Here is a 21,488-nt window from a genome sequence, read left to right as displayed (position 1 = left end):
GCTTCGCTCTTGTTGACGTCGTACAAGAACTGGATGTTCCTTGCGGCCACGGCGTCCTGGTGCTGAGGGGGGCTTCTCTTTCTGCCCTGGGCTGCCCTCCTGCCTTTTGCGGAGAGGTCCTTTGTGAGCTCCTGGACGGCCTCCTCAAAATCAGTGGCCTGCTGGAGCTCGGAGAGCCATTTCTCTTGCCACTGGGTGGTGGGCCTCGGGAATGGTGCCATCTCCAGCTGAGATCTCTTGCACCAAGGTTGGTGTCGACGTCTCTCTCTCTCCGTCTCTCTCTCTCTCCCACCCCTTTCTTGGTCCTGGGCTTCCTTGAAGGCGACGTTGGCAGGTCTTCAGGTCAGTCCGATGTGGGGTGAGGAGGATGGCTCCTGGGTCGGCTGTTTCTGCCCGAGGTGACCTCTTGAAATGAGTCCTTGAAATCAGTGATGTTTGGCCACCTGCGCTCTCTCTCTCTCTTTCTTGTGGGTGTCTCAGCAGAGGTTCCCCCCCCCCCACAGCCCTCTCTCTGTACTGAGATCTCAGCGGAAGCGGAAGCGGAGGCTGGCAACAACTGCAGCTCCGTCTGGCCGTGCCCCCTTGGTTTCTGGGGAAGTGGGTTTTCTTCTCTCTTCCAAGAATCCTCGTCTCCTACAGAAGATCAGAAAAACAGGCAGGCCATTAAACCTTTTTAACCAAGGCAGCTGGGAATTCCACAGAGGCCCTCGCACAAAATCATAACGAGAATTAAACAAAAGTTTCCATAGAAAGGGGGGAAAGGAAAGAAAAAAAGTTCAGCTGAACACGGTTTCAGCCGAGACCAGCCTCCAGAGGCTGTGCAAACCATGCATTTATTGGCCAGGAGACAAAGGGTTTTGAACGATTGGTATTAATAATTGCATTATAAATTGGTGTTGTGATCATGAGGCTATTATCGGATTGTAATTGAAAACTAATAAAAATTATTATTAAGACAAAAATGGAGACAGAGGGATGAACTTTCGCGATGGGAGGGTGTTCCAAAGAATGGGAGGGGCAGAATCCCGCTGGGTGGAAAGGCAGCGAGGAGCAGTGGTTAGAGCACTGGTTTCCCAAATTGGGTGGGGGTTTCCTAGGGGGTGCTAAGAGGCAAGTGGGGGGCGGTGTGTGTTTGCTAAACGTGCACTTGGATTTTAGACTTTGGAAAGCCTGTATTTTTTAAATCAAGTTTGTCAAATTGGTTCAACTTAATAGTTTCGACTGAATTTTGAATAAAATGTGCAGTCAGTTGTTACTGTTTTTTAATTTTACTATGCTATTATCTTCCTTAGTGGGTTGTGCAAATCTGAATCGTGCTTCTAATGGGGTAGGGTCAAGGGGATAAGTTTATTGAGCTGGTAAAAGGGGTGGGGTGGGGGGCTGACTGGTTTAAGCGTGGGGGGGGGCAATACTCCCTTGCCTGAAATCGAAAGTGGAATTTTACAGCTGCAATCAGAAGAGTTGAGAACAAAGAGAGAGACTTCTCCAGAGTAACTTCAAGCCTTAAGCCACACGGGGATCAGGAATAACTAATATGGACATAATATTTGGTAAAGAATTAAAGGAACAACTGGTGGAAATTAAAACCTCACACAGGAAGAAGAAAGGAGAACTTCACTTGCGAATTATTATATGTGTTAATGCGAACTGAAGTTAATTATTGTAGCTGTGGTATAAGGGATTTTATCAAGAGTGTCTTGTATTTGGTTTGAGCAAAAGTCTGGAGGCAGAACTAAAGGGAATCAGGCCTTGAAGTACAGCATGTGGGAAACCAAACAAAATTTATTATTGCCTATGTAATTGATTTGTATTTGAATTGCTATTGCTATTTGGTGTCAATATAATACGGCACGTATTGGAATTTTGGTAATTGAAAATTAATAACAATTATTTAACAACAACAATTTAACTAATACCAAGTATCATTAAGAGGAAATTAAGTTATTAATTAACTTTTAAATTAAGTTTTAGCTGAATCTCCATGCTATATATGTATTAACTAAATTGAGTTAAAATGTTCTTTATGGGTTGCTTAGATTTGATATTGTTTAAATTGCAGCAGTTGCTGCCTCGTTTATTATTATTATTATTATTATTATTAATTGTCTTATGTCGAGTTGTTTTAAATTCTATGTTTCGTTCGCTTGTCTGATTTGCTCTTGATATGGGCCAATGGCCGTAATAAATTTACTACTACTACTACTACTACTTAACAACAACAACAAAAGCGTGGGGCAAAGAACTGGGAGAGACAAAGGTTCAAATCCCCTCCCCAAGTCAGCCATTTTTTATTTGTTTGTTTTATTTATTTCGTAACAGTTATATGCTGCTTGATTGTTTTAAAAAAAAAACTAAGAGGTTTACAAAACGGATAAAAACAATAAAATGGGGGGGGGGTATAATACGTTTAAAACATACCAAAAAGCCACGATTATCCCTTAGGGCGACCTCAGAGGCTCTCAGTCTAATGTACCTCACAGGAATGGAGAGAAGGGAGAAGTATGTATACCAACTTGAAGATCGAATCCTAGGGACCCCTGAGGGTCATCTAGTCCAACCCCCTGCAATGCAGGAATCTTTTGCCCAACGTGGGGCTTGAACCCACAACCCTGAGATTAAGAGCGTCATCTTGTATGGTTAACGGAGAAATCTGAGAGCACCCTTGGACTAAAAAACAAGGATACCAGCCAAGAATAACAGAGCAAAACAGCAGCCAGTAGGCTTGGTCTTCATTGAAGACTGTCCCGACAGGGCTCCCACCTGCTTCGAGATTAAACAAGATGGAAGCCCTGCACAAAGGGAGACTCCAACATTTATTAGCTGCTAATCCCCATGTTAGGTAAAGGTAAAGGGACCCCTGACCGTTAGGGTCCAGTTGTGTCCGACTCTGGGGTTGCGGCGCTCATCTCGCTTTACTTTATTTTAATGTATTTTAATATTTGTTGGAAGCCGCCCAGAGTGGCTGGGGACACCCTGCCAGATGGGCAGGGTACAAATAAATTATTATTATTATTATTATTATTATTATTATTATTATTATTATTATTTTACTGGCCATGGGAGCCTGCGTAGAACTTACGGGACATGTGGCCAGCATGACTAAGCCGCTTCTGGAGAACCAGAGCAGCGCACGGAAATGCCATTTACCTTCCCGCTGGAGCGGTACCTATTTATCTACTTGCACTTTTTTGACGTGCTTTCGAACTGGAGCTCACCCCGCCGCAGGGATTCAAACCGCCAACCTTCTGATCAGCAAGCCGTAGGCTCTGTGGTTTAACCCACAGTGCTACTGGCATCCCATAATCCCCATGTTCCCCCCCCCAAAAAAACTACATCACTAATACATCATGGTTACATCATGAAAGGGGAGGTCTGGCGGCAGTGACCTGAGCATCCTGGACCCTGCCCCCTGCCGCCTCTTGCCCTCCACCAAACACCCATCAAGTGAAACAAAAGAGATATTTACATTTCCCTGTTTCCCAGCCAAGTTTAATCACACCCTTTTGTCTCCATCTGGGTTTTGTTATTTCTGGAAAGGCTACCTGTCTGGCACTCAGGTATCAGGATGCCAGGGATTATCACTCAGGCAGAGGGGGCTGCTGGGCAGCTGAGCTCACATGTCTATATGAATTTCTGAAGTTTCCCCAAAACAAAATATAAAATCAAAAAATCCTTCCAGTAGCACCTTAGAGACCAACTAGATACATTTATCAGTGAATTGTTACATTTGGCATTGTGCAGCAGAGGGCCTTTGAACAGATACCGGCAGGAAGAAACACCGATGAAGTGTATTGTGGCGACAAATAAAAAAAAAGTGAAATAAGTGAGTGTGCTGATTTTGATAGTGGGCTTCATACATAAATTCCTGCAACTGAGCTATAATCCTCAAGCGCTTTGATGTCTTTGGCAGTAAATGTGGCCTAGAAAAGCAATTAAATAGATATATAAACCTTCGTCTCCCCCAACCTGGTGCCCTCCAGACATTTTTGGACCTGGGCTGCAGTCGGAAACATTTGGGGAGGGCAGGATGTTGGGGGAAAGCTGCCTCGGGTCATAGAAAGCTTTTCCACACTAAAAGGCAAGTCCTGGTTCCAATGGATATTCTTTTCTCCCCTGCTCCCCACCCACACCTATAAACTGGGGACAGGGGGCGCAAAAGTGTGACCTGCCCATAGAAAAGGAAGCAGGGAGCCAGGATTTTGGCATAATCATGAATTGGAAGCGCCAGTGCCCTTATGCCCAAGCACAAAAAGGTGTTGGTAAACTTATCCATTCTGAAGGAAATCTGCCCTGAGTGCTCACTGGAAGGACAGATCCTGAAGGTGAGGCTCCAAGACTTTGGCCACCTCATGAGAAGAGAAGACTCCCTGGAAAAGACCCTGATGATGGGAAAGATGGAGGGCACAAGGAGAAGGAGATGACAGAGGACGAGATGGTGGGACAGTGTTCTCAAAGCGACTAACATGACTCTGATCAAACTGAGGGAGGCAGTGGAAGACAGGAGTGCCTGGCGTGCTCTGGTCCACGGGGTCACAAAGAGTCGGACATGACTAAACAACAACAACAACAAATGAAAACGCTGGCAGCATTAAGACAAATTCAACAGTGTGAAAACGTTTTGATGGATGCAATAATGGAATACTGAATGGTATAGGGTTGGGGTTTTTTTGTAAAATATACAGGGATTTATGATATGTAAAATGAACCGCGGAAAGAGAAGAAGGGAAGGCACAAATATCATAAGGTTGTAAAAATGAGTACTTTAAATGGTAAAACACAAAACTTAATAATAATCATAATAATAATTTATTATTTATACCCCGCCCATCTGGCTGTGTTTCCCCAGCCACTCTGGATGGCTTGCAACAAAATATTTAAAAAATATAAATTATATAGAAAAAAGATGGTGTTTGTAAAGACAGGTCTTATTGATCTGTTTTAAATTTATTTATGCTGTTTCTTTCTCCCAGTGCAGGACCAAAGGCAGCTCACAACCTTATTTAGTTACTTGTTCCCCACCGTTTTCCCTGGCTGGGACTCAAGACAGCAGATAAAACAGGGGGAGGGGAGCTGAAAAGGTATAGAAGGCAATGGTTGGAAAGCCATTAAACTCTAGACAGAAGAGCTAAAGCAATATATTAAAAAGGGAATCTATTCAAATACAGAGAACAAAAACAGCATTTAAAAGCCCTTTCCGTAAAAAAAAAAAAAACCCAGTCAATTCCCAAAGGAACTGTGGAATAAAACAAGGACAGCAAGGAGGGAGCCAGTCTGGTTTCTCCAGGAAGTGAGTTCCAAAGTTGGCTGGGAGCAGCCACCACAAAGAAGGCCCTGTCCTTTGTCTCCACCAAGCGTCCCTGTGAGGGTGGCGGGACCGAGACAAGGATCCCAGAGCCTGGGAGAAGATTTGTAGGGGAGAATACGGTCCTTTAGACAGCGTGGGCCTAAGCTATATAAAACAGATGCAGCCAGAAACACCTGCTAGCCTTTAAGGCATGGGTAGGCAAACTAAGGCCCGGGAGCCGGATCTGGGCCAATTGCCTTCTCAATCTGGGCCGTGGACGGTCTGGGAATCAGTGTGTTTTTACATGAGCAGAATGTGTCCTTTTATTTAAAATGTATCTCTGGGTTATTTGTGGGGCCTGCCTGGTGTTTTCACATGAGTAGGATGTGTGCTTTTATTTAAAATGCATCTCTGGGTTATTTGTGGGGCACAGGAATTCGTTAAAAAAATATAGTCTGTCCCCCCCACAAGGTCTGAGGGACAGTGGACCGGCCCCCTGCTGAAAAAGTTTGCTGGCCCCTGCTTTAAGGAATTTGAGTCACTAGACAAAACTCTAACTGCTTTGGCTAACTTGGGAGTTGGCCAGCAGAAACGAAAATGAAAACAGCTACAGAGAGTCTAACAGGAACTCAAACGACATCGTCTGGAGGTGACGGGACTCAAAAAGAGTTTAAAAACCCACGCAAGAGTTTTCCTTAAAAACAAGTCTGGGTTCCATGAAGGAGGGAACTAGAATATGGTCAGGGAAATGGGTGCATCGCGACGGAGGTATCACTTGCTTTTTTAATAGAATTTATTGCTCCCCGAAGAATTGATGCTTTTGAATTATGATGCTGGAGGAGACTCTTGAGAGTCCCATGGACTGTAAAAAAAAATCAAACTTATCCATCCTTAAAGAAATCAGCCCTGAGTGCTCACTGGAAGGGCAGATCCTGAAGTTGAAGCTCCAGTACTTTGGCCACCTCATGAGAAGAGAAGACTCCCTGGAAAAGACCCTGATGTTGGGAAAGATGGAGGGCACAAGGAGAAGGGGGCGACTGAACAACAACATTAAGGGGTCTCAGCCTCGTAGGGAGGTCTGAAGCCTCGGAAAGAGCACTGTTGCTGGGCTCTGCTCCGGGACGGAGAGGGAACGCGGAACAAAAGAGATCTTTGCCTTATACTGTATTATACCTTTTAATTCTCATACAGTCCAATGGTACAGAAAGGGCGCGAAAAGGAAGATTAGGCATGAGGTAAGTAGAGTTTTTGTGAGATCCTGGGAGTGTTTGGGAGTGTTAATGGAGATGTTCCTTTCTTGCAGGGTGGCACAAAAAGTGTTGAGTGTTTTTCCTGTCCCGCCACCCCCCCCCCCCCCAAAAAAGAAATTTGCTAAACACACTGAGACATTTGCTAAAGAAATCGCTAAACTACTAAACACATTATGCAGATTTTTATCTTGATGGCGGAAGGTGTTGCGATTAAGTGAGGTGTTTTCCTCAGACTTCGCATTCAGAAGGTGGGGAGTTTTGAGAGGGTTTTCCTGACACACTTTCCTGACAGGGTTCCAGTTACAGGTAGGTAGCCGTGTTGGTCGGCCACAGTCAAAACAAAAAAAAAAAATTAAAAAAAAAAATTCCTTCCAGTAGCACCTTAGAGAACAAACTTAGTTGGTCTCTAAGGTGCTACTGGAAGGATTTTATTTATTTATTTCTGACATGGCTTCTCTTGTGCCAGGATTGGAATGGATTGGAGTGGCACAGAACAGCAATGGCAAAAGGAGAATGAACAAGGCAGGTCACCTCTCTGTCCTTGTTTCACTTATTCTTACAACAATTCAGAAACAGAAAGGATTTCCAGGGAGGGAAGGAATTTGGGGAGAGAATCTGTGGGGCTTCAGCAAGGCCACATTTAGGTGTGATGAGGTCCTACGCCACCGAAGGTAATGGGGCCTTTTATATGTCCAGCTGTCCCTTGTCATCAGCAAATTGGCGCTGTTTTTTGTGTTGTATATATGCTGTGTGGCAATTTATGGACCTCATAGGTATCTAAAGCAATTTGCACATAACAAAATACGCATTTTATCAAAGTAATTGTTGAACTTGAAATACAATTAAGAAGTATATTAATAGTGAAATAGAATTAAGAAGAAGTATATTAATAGTGAAATAATTGTTAAGCTCTAATTTAAAATGATTTTTTATTCTTAACAAACTTAATAAGGCAAACGCATTGGCGTTTGGCAATAACAAAAGTTCATTTAGAAACACAATTTACAAAGACTCATAATCTAGTCTCTAGATTAATAATAATAGCAAACCAGTGATGTTTTAGCAAGCGGGGCCCGTTACTTACATCATAGGAGCCTACACAACACAAAACACTGTTGCTGTATGTCAGTTTTATTTTATTTGTTTTTAATCTTATATTTTGGAAATGTACACCCAGGGTTGTTTTTTCCCTTTAATTTTTTTGGGGGGTCCCTGAGCTACAGTATAGCTTGTTTAGCTTATCCCTAAATCCGCCACTGGGTAAAAATCAGGGGAAAGCAGATGGGAGGCAATGGCTGAGAGCAAAATGTCCATTTTTACAGAGGGATGCTATGGATGACACAGAGATTCTGGGGGGGGGGCATGATAAGTGAGGAGGAAGAGAGCATCCCCTCCCCAAGAAAGAAGGACCTGGCTGGACAGAAAAATGACAACAGCAGATTGGATTGGGAAAGAGTTTAATCCCTTTCCTTGTTTGGGGGTTTGCTGCTGGGCTGGAGACGTTGGGGCCTTTTCAGCAACAAAGAGGATAGGGAGTCCAAGATACAGGGGGGAAATCGACACGCAAGTCCCTGGGCAGAGAAGGGAGTTTCTTGGGCATCTAAAGTAAAATAAGCTAAGGTAGAGCATGAAAATTCACTGCAAAAGAACAAAGACTTGCAAAGCCCCATCTTCCCTGGCTGCGAATGAATGCTGAAAGTTTTTAAGACAGCGCCAGCCAGGAAGAGTTTGTCTCAAATGTCTGCGGGACAGCTTCTAAGAAATCCACCTCGTTCCAACTAAGAAATCCACTTTATTTGAACTAGCATTTTATTTTGGGGAGCCCCCAAACCACTGGAATGAAGTGTGAAGAGGAAAGACGGATAGTTCCCTTTGGATAAGTTACTTCTGATTTCTCCTTGGAGAGGAGTCACCAAGATTTACGCATCAATATATCAAGTTCCATTAGCCCACTTGATGGCCAAAGGAAGAGATAGAGGATCATCAACACATATCAGAATAAATAGGACCCTAGCTGCATCCGGCCCTTCTGACAGCAAACATTCATCTTTTTTTTGTCAGGGGACAGTATGGGAAGAGACCCAGGACAGGACACAACTTTTAAATTTTCTGAATTAGATTTAAGGTCATGCAAAGGGAGTCTTGCCTTTCATTCCAGCCCCGAAACATTGCTCCTTTCGCACCATAGCGGAACCACAACCCGAATAGCAAAATCAGGGAAAATTAGATTTAAAAAACTAGATTTACCTGAAAAGGCAGTTCTTGAATGAAAATCCGCTTTTAATCCCTCTTCCAGCAACCCATCAATGAGGGGGCTCTCAGGATCAAGTCATCCAAGGAGAGGGAGCAACTGTACAATGGCAAGCCACGCCTGTTTGCCTTAACTTGAACCTCAGAGGGAAATTTGACCTTGCAGAAAGCTGAAAAATAGGGAGGATGTTCTCACCAAGCCATCAGATAAAGGGGAACTGCTTGGTTCTCAAGGAGAGAAAGGGATGGGTTCAGGAAGCATCTGGACAGCAAAGCAAGGTTGTCTGTAGTGTATTCCTTGTGAAAATATCAACAGGCTTTAGCAGTACAATGTTAGGTTAAAATAGTATACGTATAAGAAGTTAAGATTGTGATTTCTTTTTATGCTTTGTATTATGATTATGAATAAATTGATAATAAAATGTTAGATTAGGATTAAGAATAATTGTAAAGTAAGAGTTAAAGTAGTTACAAAGTTACTGCAGTAAAATTGAACTGAACGCAGAAGAGAGGACGTGAGGAAGTCCCCTAAGTAAGATTTGAAATAAGGTTATAATAATTAAATTGGTGTGTTCCTGTGGTAGGTGGGTTGTCAGGTAATGTATTTGTTTCTTTTGTTTGTATTTTGTATGCATTTTTTGTAGTATGCATGTATTTGTTTTGTTTGCTTTGTGCTGAAATACCAATAAATTTCTTATATAAAAAAAGAAAATATCCCCATGTGTACAATTTATATAAGATATAGCCTGTTTAATGGGTGAAGCATTTGTCCAGGGGCATATCTCAAAACCCAAATCTGAAGGGCTTTTTTGGAAAAACTGACACCAAAGAGAGAATTCCCTGATTTTAGTTACTTAGAATCATAGGATTGTAAACTTGGAAGGGACTACTGAGGCTCATCTAGTCCAACCCCCTGCAATGCAGGAATCTTAGCTCAAGCCTCCGTGACAGATGGCCAGCACGAACAACGTTCATTTAGGTTCAACTAATATCTGGCTCAGTACTTTGCATGGGCTTTAAAAGCCAAAATTCTGTGCGGTGACGGAGGATATATTAACCAAAATGAAAGCATCACACACACACACCAGGCTTCATTTGTGCTTTAGCAGAACTAGCACTAAAGAATTCAGCAAGCTCAGTTTCAGGGAAGGTCGTTATGGCAAATTTCAGATACAGCCACAGGCTGCAAATTTGCTTTTGACTTAGACCAGGGGTGTCCAACAGGTCGACCCCCAGTTGTTAGAAGTCGATCGCGGGCTCATTTTTGTCCATGGAGGAAAAGGAGCATTTGGTCCCACCGACAGCTTTGACCTGCCCCACCCAAAAAAATGGGTACATCATTTCCAGTTTTTTTATTCTGTGAGTAGATCGCAGTCTCTTGGGAGTTGGACGTCCCTGACTTAGACTATTTTTATATGGTTAAATTTGAATGAACTATTGAATGGAAAATAAATTGCGTGGGGTTGTATGTCACTATAGAATAAATGCCTGGATGATCTATTCATTATATGTCTGGGGACTGAGGACAGACTCCAAGAATTAGGAAGATTTGTTAACAATGTACATCCCAGTATTAAATTTGTTGTGATGTATAACAAACAACAGGTTCATGTTCTGTGTATAGAAATTATTATTATTATTATTATTATTATTATTATTATTATTATTATTATTATTTTGGAAAGGAATCTGAAGGCCGCTCCCTACAGAAAACTTACAGGTGTGTTGTTGTTGTTGTTTTGGTACAATACGACACTTATCATGCTGGGAATTTAAGAAGAAACCATACATGCATCCAAACGCTCAGAAATGGTGTTACAGTCTGTGTCACTCACCCACAAGTGTGTGCAAGCACTCATGTGCATTCATGCACACGCCACCGAGAAGTTCTCGGTATTTTACTGGAGTTAAGACATGTGCTTTTTATGAATATGTGTGTTTAGCTTTAACGTTATGCCCACAATAAGTTCTCACACCAAAGGAATAAAGAAAGCTGGGCTTCTTGTATGAAACAAAAGTGGCAGGGGGGAAAATCACAGAAGCAAAATTCCAATTATCAGACAGCAAAAGTACATGATGCAAGCAGGCAGCGCAACCCACACAATACATACACATCTTGATCTAAGGCATGGGTAGGCAAACTAAGGCCTGGGGTCTGGATCCAGCCCAATCGCCTTCTAATTCTGGCCCATGGACAGTCTAGGAATCAGCGTGTTTTTACATGAGTAGAATGTGTCGTTTTATTTAAAATGCATCTCTGGGTTATTTGTGAAGCCTGACTTGTGTTTTTACATGAGTAGCATGTGTGCTTTTATGTAAAATGCATCTCTGGGTTATTTGTGGGGCATAGGAATTCCTTCATTCCCCCCACCCCACCCCACTCCCCAAAAAATATAGTCCGGCTTTCCACAAGGTCTGAGGGACAGTGGACCAGCCCCCTGCTGGAAAAAGTTTACTGACTCCTGATCTAAGGAGTAAAAGAAATACCTGACCATTTTGAAACAGGGAGCTTGGCAATTTTTGCCACAAAACCCCACACTAAATAGCAAGGTAGAAATGTCCTGGAGAGAGCTGGAGAAGTTCTGTTGAGGCATCTGCCTTCTGGGAATCTGGGTTTTTAAAATAAATATTTAGCAAATGCCTCCTAATAGGGGAAGGAGGGACTTTGAAAGGAGCAAGTCCTGCCCCATTTTTCACTTTGCTCATCCTAGTGAGGAAATGACTAAAAAGTGGCCATCCTGTTTGCTTAACAAAAGGATCATAGACACCGATGGCGAGCCCATTAACTGAACCTGGTCATATCTTTCTTTGTTCTCTGTCTTAAATTGTCCCACAGAGGCTAATATTGATAGCCTCATCTCAATATGTGTCCAGAAGGCATTGGGGATTTGAGATAAGGCTGGTATCAGGCTTGTACCAAGGTCAAGCCAGGTTCAGGGCAGAAAATCTCATGTCATATCCATGTCCATCTTTATATTTGTGAAAACAAAATAATTTTTTTTTCTTCCAGTAGCACCTTAGAGACCAACTAAGTTTGTTCTTGGTATGAGCTTTCGTGTGCATGCATACACTTCTTCAGATATTTGTGTTCTACAGAGTTAAGTCCAGGTTCACACACTCCTGCTCAAAATGGAAGCAGATTGAAATATTTTTACATCCAATTGAGGGACCAATGCCAGGAAAGAGGATGTCCTAGACTAGAATCTGTTACAGGTAGGTAGCCGTGTTGGTCTGCCATAGTCAAAACAAAATAAAAAATAAAATAAAAATCCTTCCAGTAGCACCTTAGAGACTGACTAAGTTTGGTCTTGGGTATGAGCTTTCATGTGCATGCACACTTATTCAGATACTAGACTAGAATGATACTTAAGCAGTCATTCCATAAAGCTAAATTGGTTGGACAGGTAATTTCCTGAATGCTGATGATTGTACCTGTAAGATTTGTTGGTTGCACTTCACGGATCAAAAATGTTATCCAGAAATACCAAAGAGTGCTCTCAATGTTTTGGGCCATCACAGCCGTTAGATTTTGTGTATATAGACTTATTATAAAGCTAATTGAATCTTCTTATTCTCATCTTTTTAAATTGTCAAAACAAAATAAAAAATTATTTCCAGTAGCACCTTAGAGACCAACTAAGTTTGTTCTTAGTTGGTCTCTAAGGTGCTACTGGAAAGATTTTTTTTATTTTGTTTTGACTATGGCAGACCAACACGGCTACCTACCTGTTTTTAAATTGTTAATCGGGGATCAGTTTTCCCTCTTTTAGTTTGAGACATGTAGCTAATCGTAATATATTTGGCTAAGCACTTATAGAAGGAACCTGGTGCTATTTCTCTTTGCTTTAAATTTACAAGGAAGGAATGTCAGACTTTTAGAAGGGGGGGGGACACACAATACATTTTCCAGGTGCTCTTGCAGCAGCTTGCTTGGAAAATTTGCTCCTGGCTTCACTGTAGTCTCCAGTGGCCTCTAGAGGCCAAAAGCAAACCTACCTTCTCAGCTAATGTAGCAAATGCTGGATTTTTTGTGTTTATAACTGTGTATATCTGTTTCAAACTTAAGGTAAACTACATTGTAGGGCTCTTGCGGTCGCTTCTGTTTCAGCCAAACTTTCCACAATATTTTGTGGTGGGAATGGGGGGTGGTTGTGGCTATAACACAGGAGGTTACTTTTTCTGAACAAGGGACAGACTTCCTTTGAATTACACCTAATTTAAATACAGGATTAAACACTATCCCCTATAGGCTTTGGGCAGCTGTTGCTTAACGACCATGGGGGGGGGGCTTGGGGTGGAGGGGGAGGCAAAAATGGAGTTAAAAAATAAATGTGAGGATTTGAAATGGGTCGTCTTTATTTATTTACTTATTCAGAGCATTTGTCCCCCACTCTTCAGCCAAAAAAAGCCTCAGACTAGCTTATATGAATCAAAACAAGATTGGCTACCTGCATGCTTACATTCTAATAAATAAACAAACAGACCAATTATTATTTTAAAAAATACAACATACAAGGGGAAAGGGGACCAGGAGGGAAGAGGCGAATAACTCTAAACTCAGGCATGAATTTCTAGACAGTTGTGGCAGCCGTCTGTCTTGGGAGACAATGGAGGAGCACAGTATTTGGTGGTGAAATCAAATTGTTGGGAGGTTGCAGGGCCTGCTGTGGCTGTAGGGACAATACGGGAGAGACATGTTTTGTTGCTGCTGGGGCAGATGAAGGCATCCAGTTTTGCTGCTGCAGATCCGCAACAGCATTTCTTTTCTCCGCACTCCTCCCAGCGGTCATTCCTTCTCTGGTCGCTGCTATGGATGCACAGCAAGACTATCTTCAGACCCAGTGGTTGTCTGCAAGGGATTCCCACACGGTGGGGTTGATATTGCCAACCTTCATGTCAACCTTGCAGACATCTTTGTAATGCAGAGTTGGTCTGCCATTGGACCTGGTGCCTGAAGCCAGCTCCCCACATATTTGGGGGGATCCTGCCCTCTTCAGTTCTGTGGACATCACCAAGCCAGCATAGAAGTCGCTGAGCCACCAAACTGAAAATAAAATAAATAAAAGTTGCTGAGACAGGAGTGCGAACATGCTGGGAATGTGGGCTTGGGAGAGCATATCTTTGAGACTCTCTTCTCCCATGCGATGGCCAAAATCCTCCTGACCAGAAGGAATAGTTTGGAGGCAGTAGCTGGGGCCTTAGGCTAAGTGGATGTAATGATCTCTGCTTCCTATCTCTGCCACTGAGGTCTCTTGATGAAATGGCTGCCCCTTAATGACATTTGAGGGAGACGAGGCCTGATGCAGCTTGCCTGTCTGCTGCAGAGCCAATCAAGTTAGCTCTGCTCTTCAGTTTTCCCAGTTCTGGAATGGCTGCCTTCATTATTCTGTTTCCAGGAGCTAAGCTAGCCATTTCATAGAATCACAGAATCGTGGAGTTGGAAGGAGTCCCCGAGGGTCATCTAGTCTGACCCCCTGCAATGCTGGAATCTCAGCTAGATCATTCATGACATACGGTCATCCAACTTCTGCTTAAAAACCTCCATAGAGTTTTTTTTTGGGGGGGGGGAGAACCTTATTGGTTATTTCCGGAATCATCATTCTGATTGGCTAGGGCGATAAAAGCACGTCTTCATTGGTGAGCGAGTTCCATTCTCATCCAGTCAGCGCCCTCTCTCGGAAGCTAAAGGTTAGTATGTAGAAAGCAAGATTTGGCTACAAGCACCTCACGTTTTTCTTTGTTCAGCGAAACCCCCCTACCCCCCCGCAGGCTCTTTTCTGAACCACCCAGTTTCCTGAAAGAGTTTGCTGCGCTTCCAAGGCTGCCATTCAGTAATGCACGTTCTTGCACCCGACAGCGCGTTAAACGTGTAGCAAGGGGTTTCTTTTCACCGGCAACGTTGCGAAGTAAAGCTAGGAGATCTGGAAACACGAGCTGCCTGCCGCAATGCAGCTTTGGAGCGGGGTGGGACGTTAATAGCAGAGGAAGGTAAACCCCGGACAATAAGCTGCATGGAGATGACTCACCCAAAAAAGCCGATTTTGGAATAGTGAAGGCAACGCAGTCATATTTCGGACAGTTTGTCTTGTAGTCTCGGTATTTTTGCCCTCCTAGCCCGTTTTTAGGTTAAGAGTTCTCTACCAGATCACCATTTTTCTAAGTTTCCAATGTCTACCTATCAGTATTGATGCTGCTATTAATAACAATTATCCTCAGTTGCCTCCACTGCATATACCAACACGACTCCCCAGCATTTATTTAAATCACGTCACCTCATTACTGGGCACGTCTGGTACAAACCCACGCGTTTAGACGCGATGTTGCGCTTCCCAAAGTGGCTCTCATAAAGTTCAGACAAACAAGGTTACTTAAACAAAAAAAGGTTTTAGCAAACCGAACTGTGTCAGCTTTTTTCATGAAAAGGTGGGCGGCCCTTAAAAGGGCCTTTGAGCTCGTTTGTAATATACAGCCTCGATATCTCGATTAGCCACCGAAGCCATACAGAGTGCGGCCCTGGCGCTTCAGAGCGTACACAACATCCATGGCTGTTACAGTCTTCCTCTTGGCATGCTCAGTGTAAGTCACGGCGTCGCGGATGACATTCTCCAGAAAAACCTTCAGCACACCGCGGGTCTCCTCGTAGATCAAGCCCGAGATGCGCTTGACTCCGCCACGGCGAGCAAGGCGGCGGATTGCAGGCTTCGTGATGCCCTGGATGTTGTCACGAAGCACTTTGCGATGCCTTTTGGCGCCTCCCTTGCCCAAACCTTTCCCGCCTTTTCCACGACCAGACATGGTAACAAGTTAACAGTACCTACGCTTGAAGAATGAAGTAAGAGAAGACTTGCGTAGCTGCTTCTTTTATACAGCATAGTCCGACCAGAGGGAAGACTGAAAGAGCACACGTTAGCCTTTGACTGAGCCGCGCCCACTTTCCAAACTCCATAACGCTATAGGCTATATTTTCCACCAATCAGCTTCTGGTCATTTTAAACTCTCCAATCAAAACCGAACTATCTCCTCAAACAGATATGTGCCTTTGATTTGGGGAGGATAGTGCAGCCAGGAGAGTTTTAGACATGTTTCATGATTTACAAAATTATGATTCTATCCGGTGATAGTAAGTACAGTACCGTAACCTGGAAATGGTGCAGAACAAAATGGAAAAACAAAACAGTAGCGTAGAGGTGGGGAAAAGAGTAAAACAGAACCTGAAAACTCTTATCCTAACATTTGCAAAATTGTGAGGAGCAGGAATTAAAAAAGCATACTGGTATAATATAAATTTCAGAGGTTTATGTCGCATTGGAATTATAAAATTGTAGAGGTGGAAGGTCATCTGATCCATCTAACGTATTTCATTGCATGGTTCTTGTAAACCACTCCCTTAGCCCACAATTAAATGAGGATAACGATCAGCCCGAGTCTACATTTAAAAAATAAGGCATTGGGTGCTACCTCGATGAAGGACGTTCTGGTCTCCTTTTACGCTATTAGCTTTCGCTCCTGTGGCAGTAGTACAAGGACACATGCATTTCCCAATACCGTATTTACACGCGTGCAGAGACAAAAGAGAATGTAGTTTGCTTGTTTGATTTTAATTTTATATTGTGCTCTGAATGTAAGTACTGGTCATAGTTTGTCGCGTTAAGAAAAAACACCAGTCAAAGGTATTCCTTTTCGTTTTTTTAACACGATCTAATATGATCACCCTTCTTTATTTCTCAGACGGAAGAGCAATGACGTAACCCCCTCTTTTTTTTTTGAAAGTGGAACATGCAAATATAAACTCGTCCCATGTGACATTTCTATTGGCTCGCGCAAGCATATTGAGTAATTTAAATGTAACTTTCTGGTTGGTTGCAAGAAAATACATTCTCATTGGGTGCTAAGTACGTCCTATCTCTCTTTCATCCAATCAGATTTGACAGAAAGAATCCATCGGGAGTAAATAAATAGGCGGCTTGCAAGATTGTGTTTCTCATTCTGCTCTTCGTTGTAGTTCTTTGTGGATTTTGCTGTACGATGTCTGGCCGTGGAAACCAGGGCGGCAAAGCCAAGGGAAAGGCGAAGTCTCGCTCGTCCAGGGCCGGCTTGCAGTTCCCTGTGGGTCGAGTGCACCGCCTGCTCCGCAAAGGGCACTACGCGGCGCGCGTGGGAGCCGAAGCCCCTGTCTACACGGCGGCGGTGCTGGAGTACCTGACCGCCGAGATCCTGGAGCTGGCCGGCAACGCGGCGCGGGACAACAAGAAGGCGCGCATCGTCCCTCGGCACCTGCAGCTGGCCGTCCGCAACGACCAGGAGCTGAACAACCTGCTGGCCAAAGCCACCATCTCCCAGGGCGGCGTCCTGCCCAACATCCAGGCGGTACTACTGCCGTAGAAAACGTGAGAGCCACAAAGTAAAGGCCCAGTAACAATCAGACCGCGGCGTCTGGACTCCAAAAGGCTCTTTTCAGAGCCATCCACTCTGTCATAAGAGAGCTGAGTTTATATTGCTGAAAGTTTCAGACTGAATTTCTGAGAACCCTATACAGTACTGTAAATTTATCACCACTACACTCGGTCATGGGCATAGCCGGTGTGGGGGGACACTGGCCCCCCCTCCATAAAAAGTGCTTGACAAAAGCCTGCCTGCCCACCAAACAAAAATTCTGGCTAAGCCCGTGCGCTTGGTCTGCCTTCCTGTTCCCATTATTTTACCTTCCAAGGATCTCAAGGTGGTTCTCCACACCTCGCCCAAATAACACATGTACGCGCCAATGTTTAATGCTATTGTAAGGCAGTTCTCAAAGGGTGTTACGTTTAGTATGGCAAGAGAATGGCAATGTAGCAGGGAAGATAGGAGAAACGTAGAAAAATTTATAAACATTTCAGCGTAGTATATATAGTATACACCACACAAAAGATATTTCTGGAATATGTAATTTCCCTCCAATATTTCTAAATTATAAAAAGGTAAATATATTGTGGCCCAGGTTACAGGTAGTTTGAAAACCAGTCTAAACCTTTCTCAACCAATGTTTTTGGCCTACAACTTCCACCAACCTTAGGTAGGACCAGTGGTCGGGAATGATGCGAGTTGTAGGCCAAAAACATCTAGGGACCAGAGGTTGAGAAAGACTGAAAAGCTTTGGATTAAATATATCCTTAACAGAGAAAATAAGGGAAAGTATGCAACTCTTTTCATGAAAAGGTAGGCGGCCCTTAAAAGGGCCTTTGGCTTGTAAGATGCAACCTTGGTGTCTAGAATTAGCCACCAAAGCCGTACAGAGTACGACCCTGGCGCTTCAGAGCGTACACGACATCCATGGCTGTCACAGTCTTCCTCTTGGCATGCTCAGTGTAAGTCACGGCGTCGCGGATGACATTCTCCAGAAAAACCTTCAGCACGCCGCGGGTCTCCTCGTAGATCAAGCCCGAGATGCGCTTGACTCCGCCACGGCGAGCAAGGCGGCGGATTGCAGGCTTCGCGATGCCCTGGATGTTGTCACGAAGCACCTTGCGATGCCTCTTGGCGCCTCCCTTGCCCAAACCTTTCCCGCCTTTCCCACGACCAGACATGCTGACCAAGCAACCTTCGTAAAACGAAACAAGAAACAAAAAACCAACATAGAGAAGCGCTCCCTCCTCTTATATAAAGGAATGTCCGACCAGAATGAAAACTTAGGCATACTTTTGTGCGTTGCAGAACTCTGTCTCAATTTCGTCCAATCAAATGCACTCCGTTTGCAGCTGCCCAATGAGAGTTATGGGGGGGGAAGCAGGCTGTAGCCCCGCCCCACATTGCCCTGTTGCGTGATCTTGTCTAGCCAATTGCTGTTCAGCCCAGGAAATTCAAACCTTCTAACGGACAATGCTCAGTCTTCAGCCAATCAAGACTGCGAGAGCGGTCTATAAATACCCAGCAACGGGACTCTTTGTTTCATTTGTCGAGGATAGTTCTTTGCTTCGCTTGCAATGGCTCGTACCAAGCAGACCGCTCGCAAGTCCACCGGCGGGAAGGCGCCTCGCAAGCAGCTGGCGACCAAAGCCGCCCGGAAGAGCGCCCCTGCCACCGGCGGAGTGAAGAAGCCTCACCGCTACCGCCCTGGGACTGTCGCTTTGAGAGAGATCCGTCGCTACCAGAAGTCCACCGAGCTACTGATCCGCAAGCTGCCCTTCCAGCGCCTGGTGCGTGAAATCGCGCAGGATTTCAAGACTGACCTGCGTTTCCAGAGCTCGGCGGTGATGGCCCTGCAGGAGGCCAGCGAGGCTTACCTGGTAGGCCTTTTCGAAGATACTAACCTGTGCGCCATCCACGCCAAGCGGGTCACCATCATGCCCAAAGACATCCAGCTGGCTCGCCGCATCCGCGGAGAAAGGGCTTAAAAGAAAAAGTGGTGTCTCCTACGTTCAAAAACCCAAAGGCTCTTTTAAGAGCCACCACATAATCTTAAAAAGCTGGTAATTACGTAAAATATCAAGTTGTTTGCTATTACACATTAAGTACCAGTTGCTGGGATTGTTAGTGGACACGGAAGCGTGCTACTTCGGTGCAGTTTACAGGCGTCACCACAAGGAGGATCTTGCCCCTTCGATTTGTACCCTCCTTCACCGACTAAGCCACACGGTGACTACCCCCGTTTTAGCAGGCCCTAGGGTAACGTAAAGCAAAGGCAGCAACCATTCTCCCCACCCATTGCCACGCGGTTATCTCTCCCCGCCCTCCGTAAAACAAAGTTGCAAAAATACTAATAATGTCAAGTGGCTGGGCATGCATAAGAGCCGGGGGATGAATTAGCACCTAGAATTGCAGCAATAACGTTTACCACTGGCACATTTGCTCAGCGGGGTCCGGTAGTTTCGAATTGGATGGGGACTGTGCAAGGGGGGTGGACTAAAACTACGATTCTACGAACTGCGGCACTTGCATCACATGATCGAAGTACCTCACATGACAAGGGAAATTCAGCACTTTCTTTGAATTTGTGGGTGGCTCTTAAAAGAGCCTTTGGGGTTAACGAGGAGCGCTGCTGCCTCTCGCGCAAGCCGAGCAGGTCCTTCCTACTTCTTTTTGGGCGCCGCCTTCTTGGGCTTGGCGACTTTCGCCTTGGGGGTCTTGGGCTTCGCTTTGGGCTTGGCTGCCTTCGCCTTCGCGGGGCTCTTGGCGGCCTTCTTGGTTTTGGCCGCCGCCGCCTTGGGCTTCTTGGGGCTCTTGGCGGCCTTCCTGGCTCCTGCCGCGGGCTTCTTGGCCGGCTTCTTGACGCCCTTCTTGGTGGCGGCTGCCTTCTTCACCTTCTTGGCGGCGCTGGCGGGCTTCTTGGCCGCGGGCTTTTTGCTTTTCGCGGCCGCCGCCGCCGGCTTCTTCTTGGGCGCTTTGTCCTTGTTGTCCGCCTGCTTCTTGTTGAGCTTGAAGGAGCCAGAGGCGCCCGTGCCCTTGGTCTGCAGCAGGATCCCTCGGGTCACCAGGCTCTTCAAGCCCAGCTTGATGCGGCTGTTGTTCCTCTCCACGTCGTAGCCGGCGGCCGCCAGCGACTTCTTCAGCGCGGCCAGGGACACGCCGCCGCGCTCCTTGGATGCCGTCACGGCCTGGGTCAGCAGCTCCGTCACGCTGGGGCCCGACGCTTTGCGGGATTTCGGGACGGCGGCTGCCGCCTTCTTGGCCTTCTTGGCGGGAGCCTTGACAGCCGGCGGCGCGGCGACGGGCGCGGCGGGAACCTCTTCAGTCATCCTGATCCGAAAATATGCCGCCCCTTAACAAACCGTCGAGTCACCAAAGCAGAAGCTGAATGGACGCGGCGGCGGCGCTGCCTCTTATTTATAGGGGAGGAGCTGCGCCCTGATTGGTGCGTTCCGAGCACGGCGCTTTGACAGCCAGACCTGGGCTCCTGGTCCGGGCAACTTTTGTGTTTCTTAACCCGCACAAAAGAGTCGATTACTCCGAGTCCCGTCCGCAGATCCCCCCCGTTCCAGGCTGGATCGATGGGGAGGATGCGGGCTTTCGGGGACCTGGTTTTCACGCTCCGGGGTGGCAGGGCTCCTCCGGAAAAGAGCCGGGAACTCAGCCTCTGCTTGCTCTCCCGGCCTGAAAATTTGCAAACTTTTGCTTTTCGACGAAAATAGCAAATGCTGCTTTTAATAAGAGGGCGCGGGAGGTCCGGCATAAGGTAGCCCGGGGGGTCTGCACCTGGGCGGTGAAGAAAGGAAGGCTTTTCGGCCGGGAACTTCGCGGCAGCCGCTTCTTTCATCGAGTCAAGTAACACATCTGACAACGAGCTTCGGGTTAAATTGCTATAAGGCATGATTGCAATGCCGGCCCCAGAAAATGGGCGACAGAATGATGGAAAGGAATTGGGATTATTGGAAGAGGGCCGGTTTCGACGGATGAGTAAAAAAAAATTGCACTTGGGTTTGTTTTAAAAAATGGGGCTTATTTAACACCTTTCTGAAAGTCATCCGCATTTGTCTCTCTTTGATGCTCCCTAGGCAAAGAGGTCTGAGGATGTCAGGCTATGGAGCTCATCACTTCTGTCTTCAAATTAATTTAAGCAAATAAATCTAGATGTCGCCAAAAGTTCAACACAGGGGTCTCTTTTGGGGAGTAGGCGAGGGGTAGAGCTTCTCCTAAATGCAATCCATTGGGAGTTGCTTGTAATTACCGGTAAACTCTACTTGTGTGTTTATCCTATACAGTATTGGCTATACAAAACAGAGTCTTTTAGC

At 45.3% G+C, this 21,488-nt stretch overlaps 4 protein-coding genes across 4 annotated transcripts; 2 read left to right on the top strand and 2 right to left on the bottom strand.

The window, feature by feature from the left end:
- Positions 1 to 15,267: 15,267 nt before the first annotated feature.
- Positions 15,268 to 18,371, bottom strand: LOC117058879. Its single transcript, XM_033170292.1, has 3 exons — positions 18,039 to 18,371; positions 16,753 to 17,154; positions 15,268 to 15,588 (listed from the first exon to the last, which is right to left on the bottom strand). Exons 1-3 carry the CDS (start codon positions 18,345 to 18,347, stop codon positions 15,268 to 15,270), a joined length of 1,032 nt encoding a protein of 343 aa, XP_033026183.1. The 5' UTR covers positions 18,348 to 18,371.
- Positions 16,810 to 17,210, top strand: LOC117058501 (histone H2A type 2-C-like). The gene has a single exon (XM_033169690.1). The coding sequence runs from the start codon at positions 16,810 to 16,812 to the stop codon at positions 17,164 to 17,166; it is 357 nt and encodes a 118-aa protein (XP_033025581.1). The 3' UTR covers positions 17,167 to 17,210.
- Positions 18,372 to 18,726: 355 nt separating the features above from the next.
- Positions 18,727 to 19,154, top strand: LOC117058499 (histone H3). The gene has a single exon (XM_033169688.1). The coding sequence runs from the start codon at positions 18,744 to 18,746 to the stop codon at positions 19,152 to 19,154; it is 411 nt and encodes a 136-aa protein (XP_033025579.1). The 5' UTR covers positions 18,727 to 18,743.
- A 532-nt stretch (positions 19,155 to 19,686) lies between these two features.
- Positions 19,687 to 20,531, bottom strand: LOC117058497 (histone H1-like). Its single transcript, XM_033169685.1, has one exon. It carries the CDS (start codon positions 20,493 to 20,495, stop codon positions 19,830 to 19,832), a length of 666 nt encoding a protein of 221 aa, XP_033025576.1. The 5' UTR covers positions 20,496 to 20,531; the 3' UTR covers positions 19,687 to 19,829.
- Between the last annotated feature and the right edge of the window lie 957 nt (positions 20,532 to 21,488).

This window comes from Lacerta agilis, chromosome 14 (genome assembly GCF_009819535.1).
Source record: "Lacerta agilis isolate rLacAgi1 chromosome 14, rLacAgi1.pri, whole genome shotgun sequence".
NCBI lineage: Eukaryota > Metazoa > Chordata > Lepidosauria > Squamata > Lacertidae > Lacerta > Lacerta agilis.
Note: the sequence above shows the minus strand (reverse complement) of the source record. Positions and strands in the feature narration are given on the sequence as shown.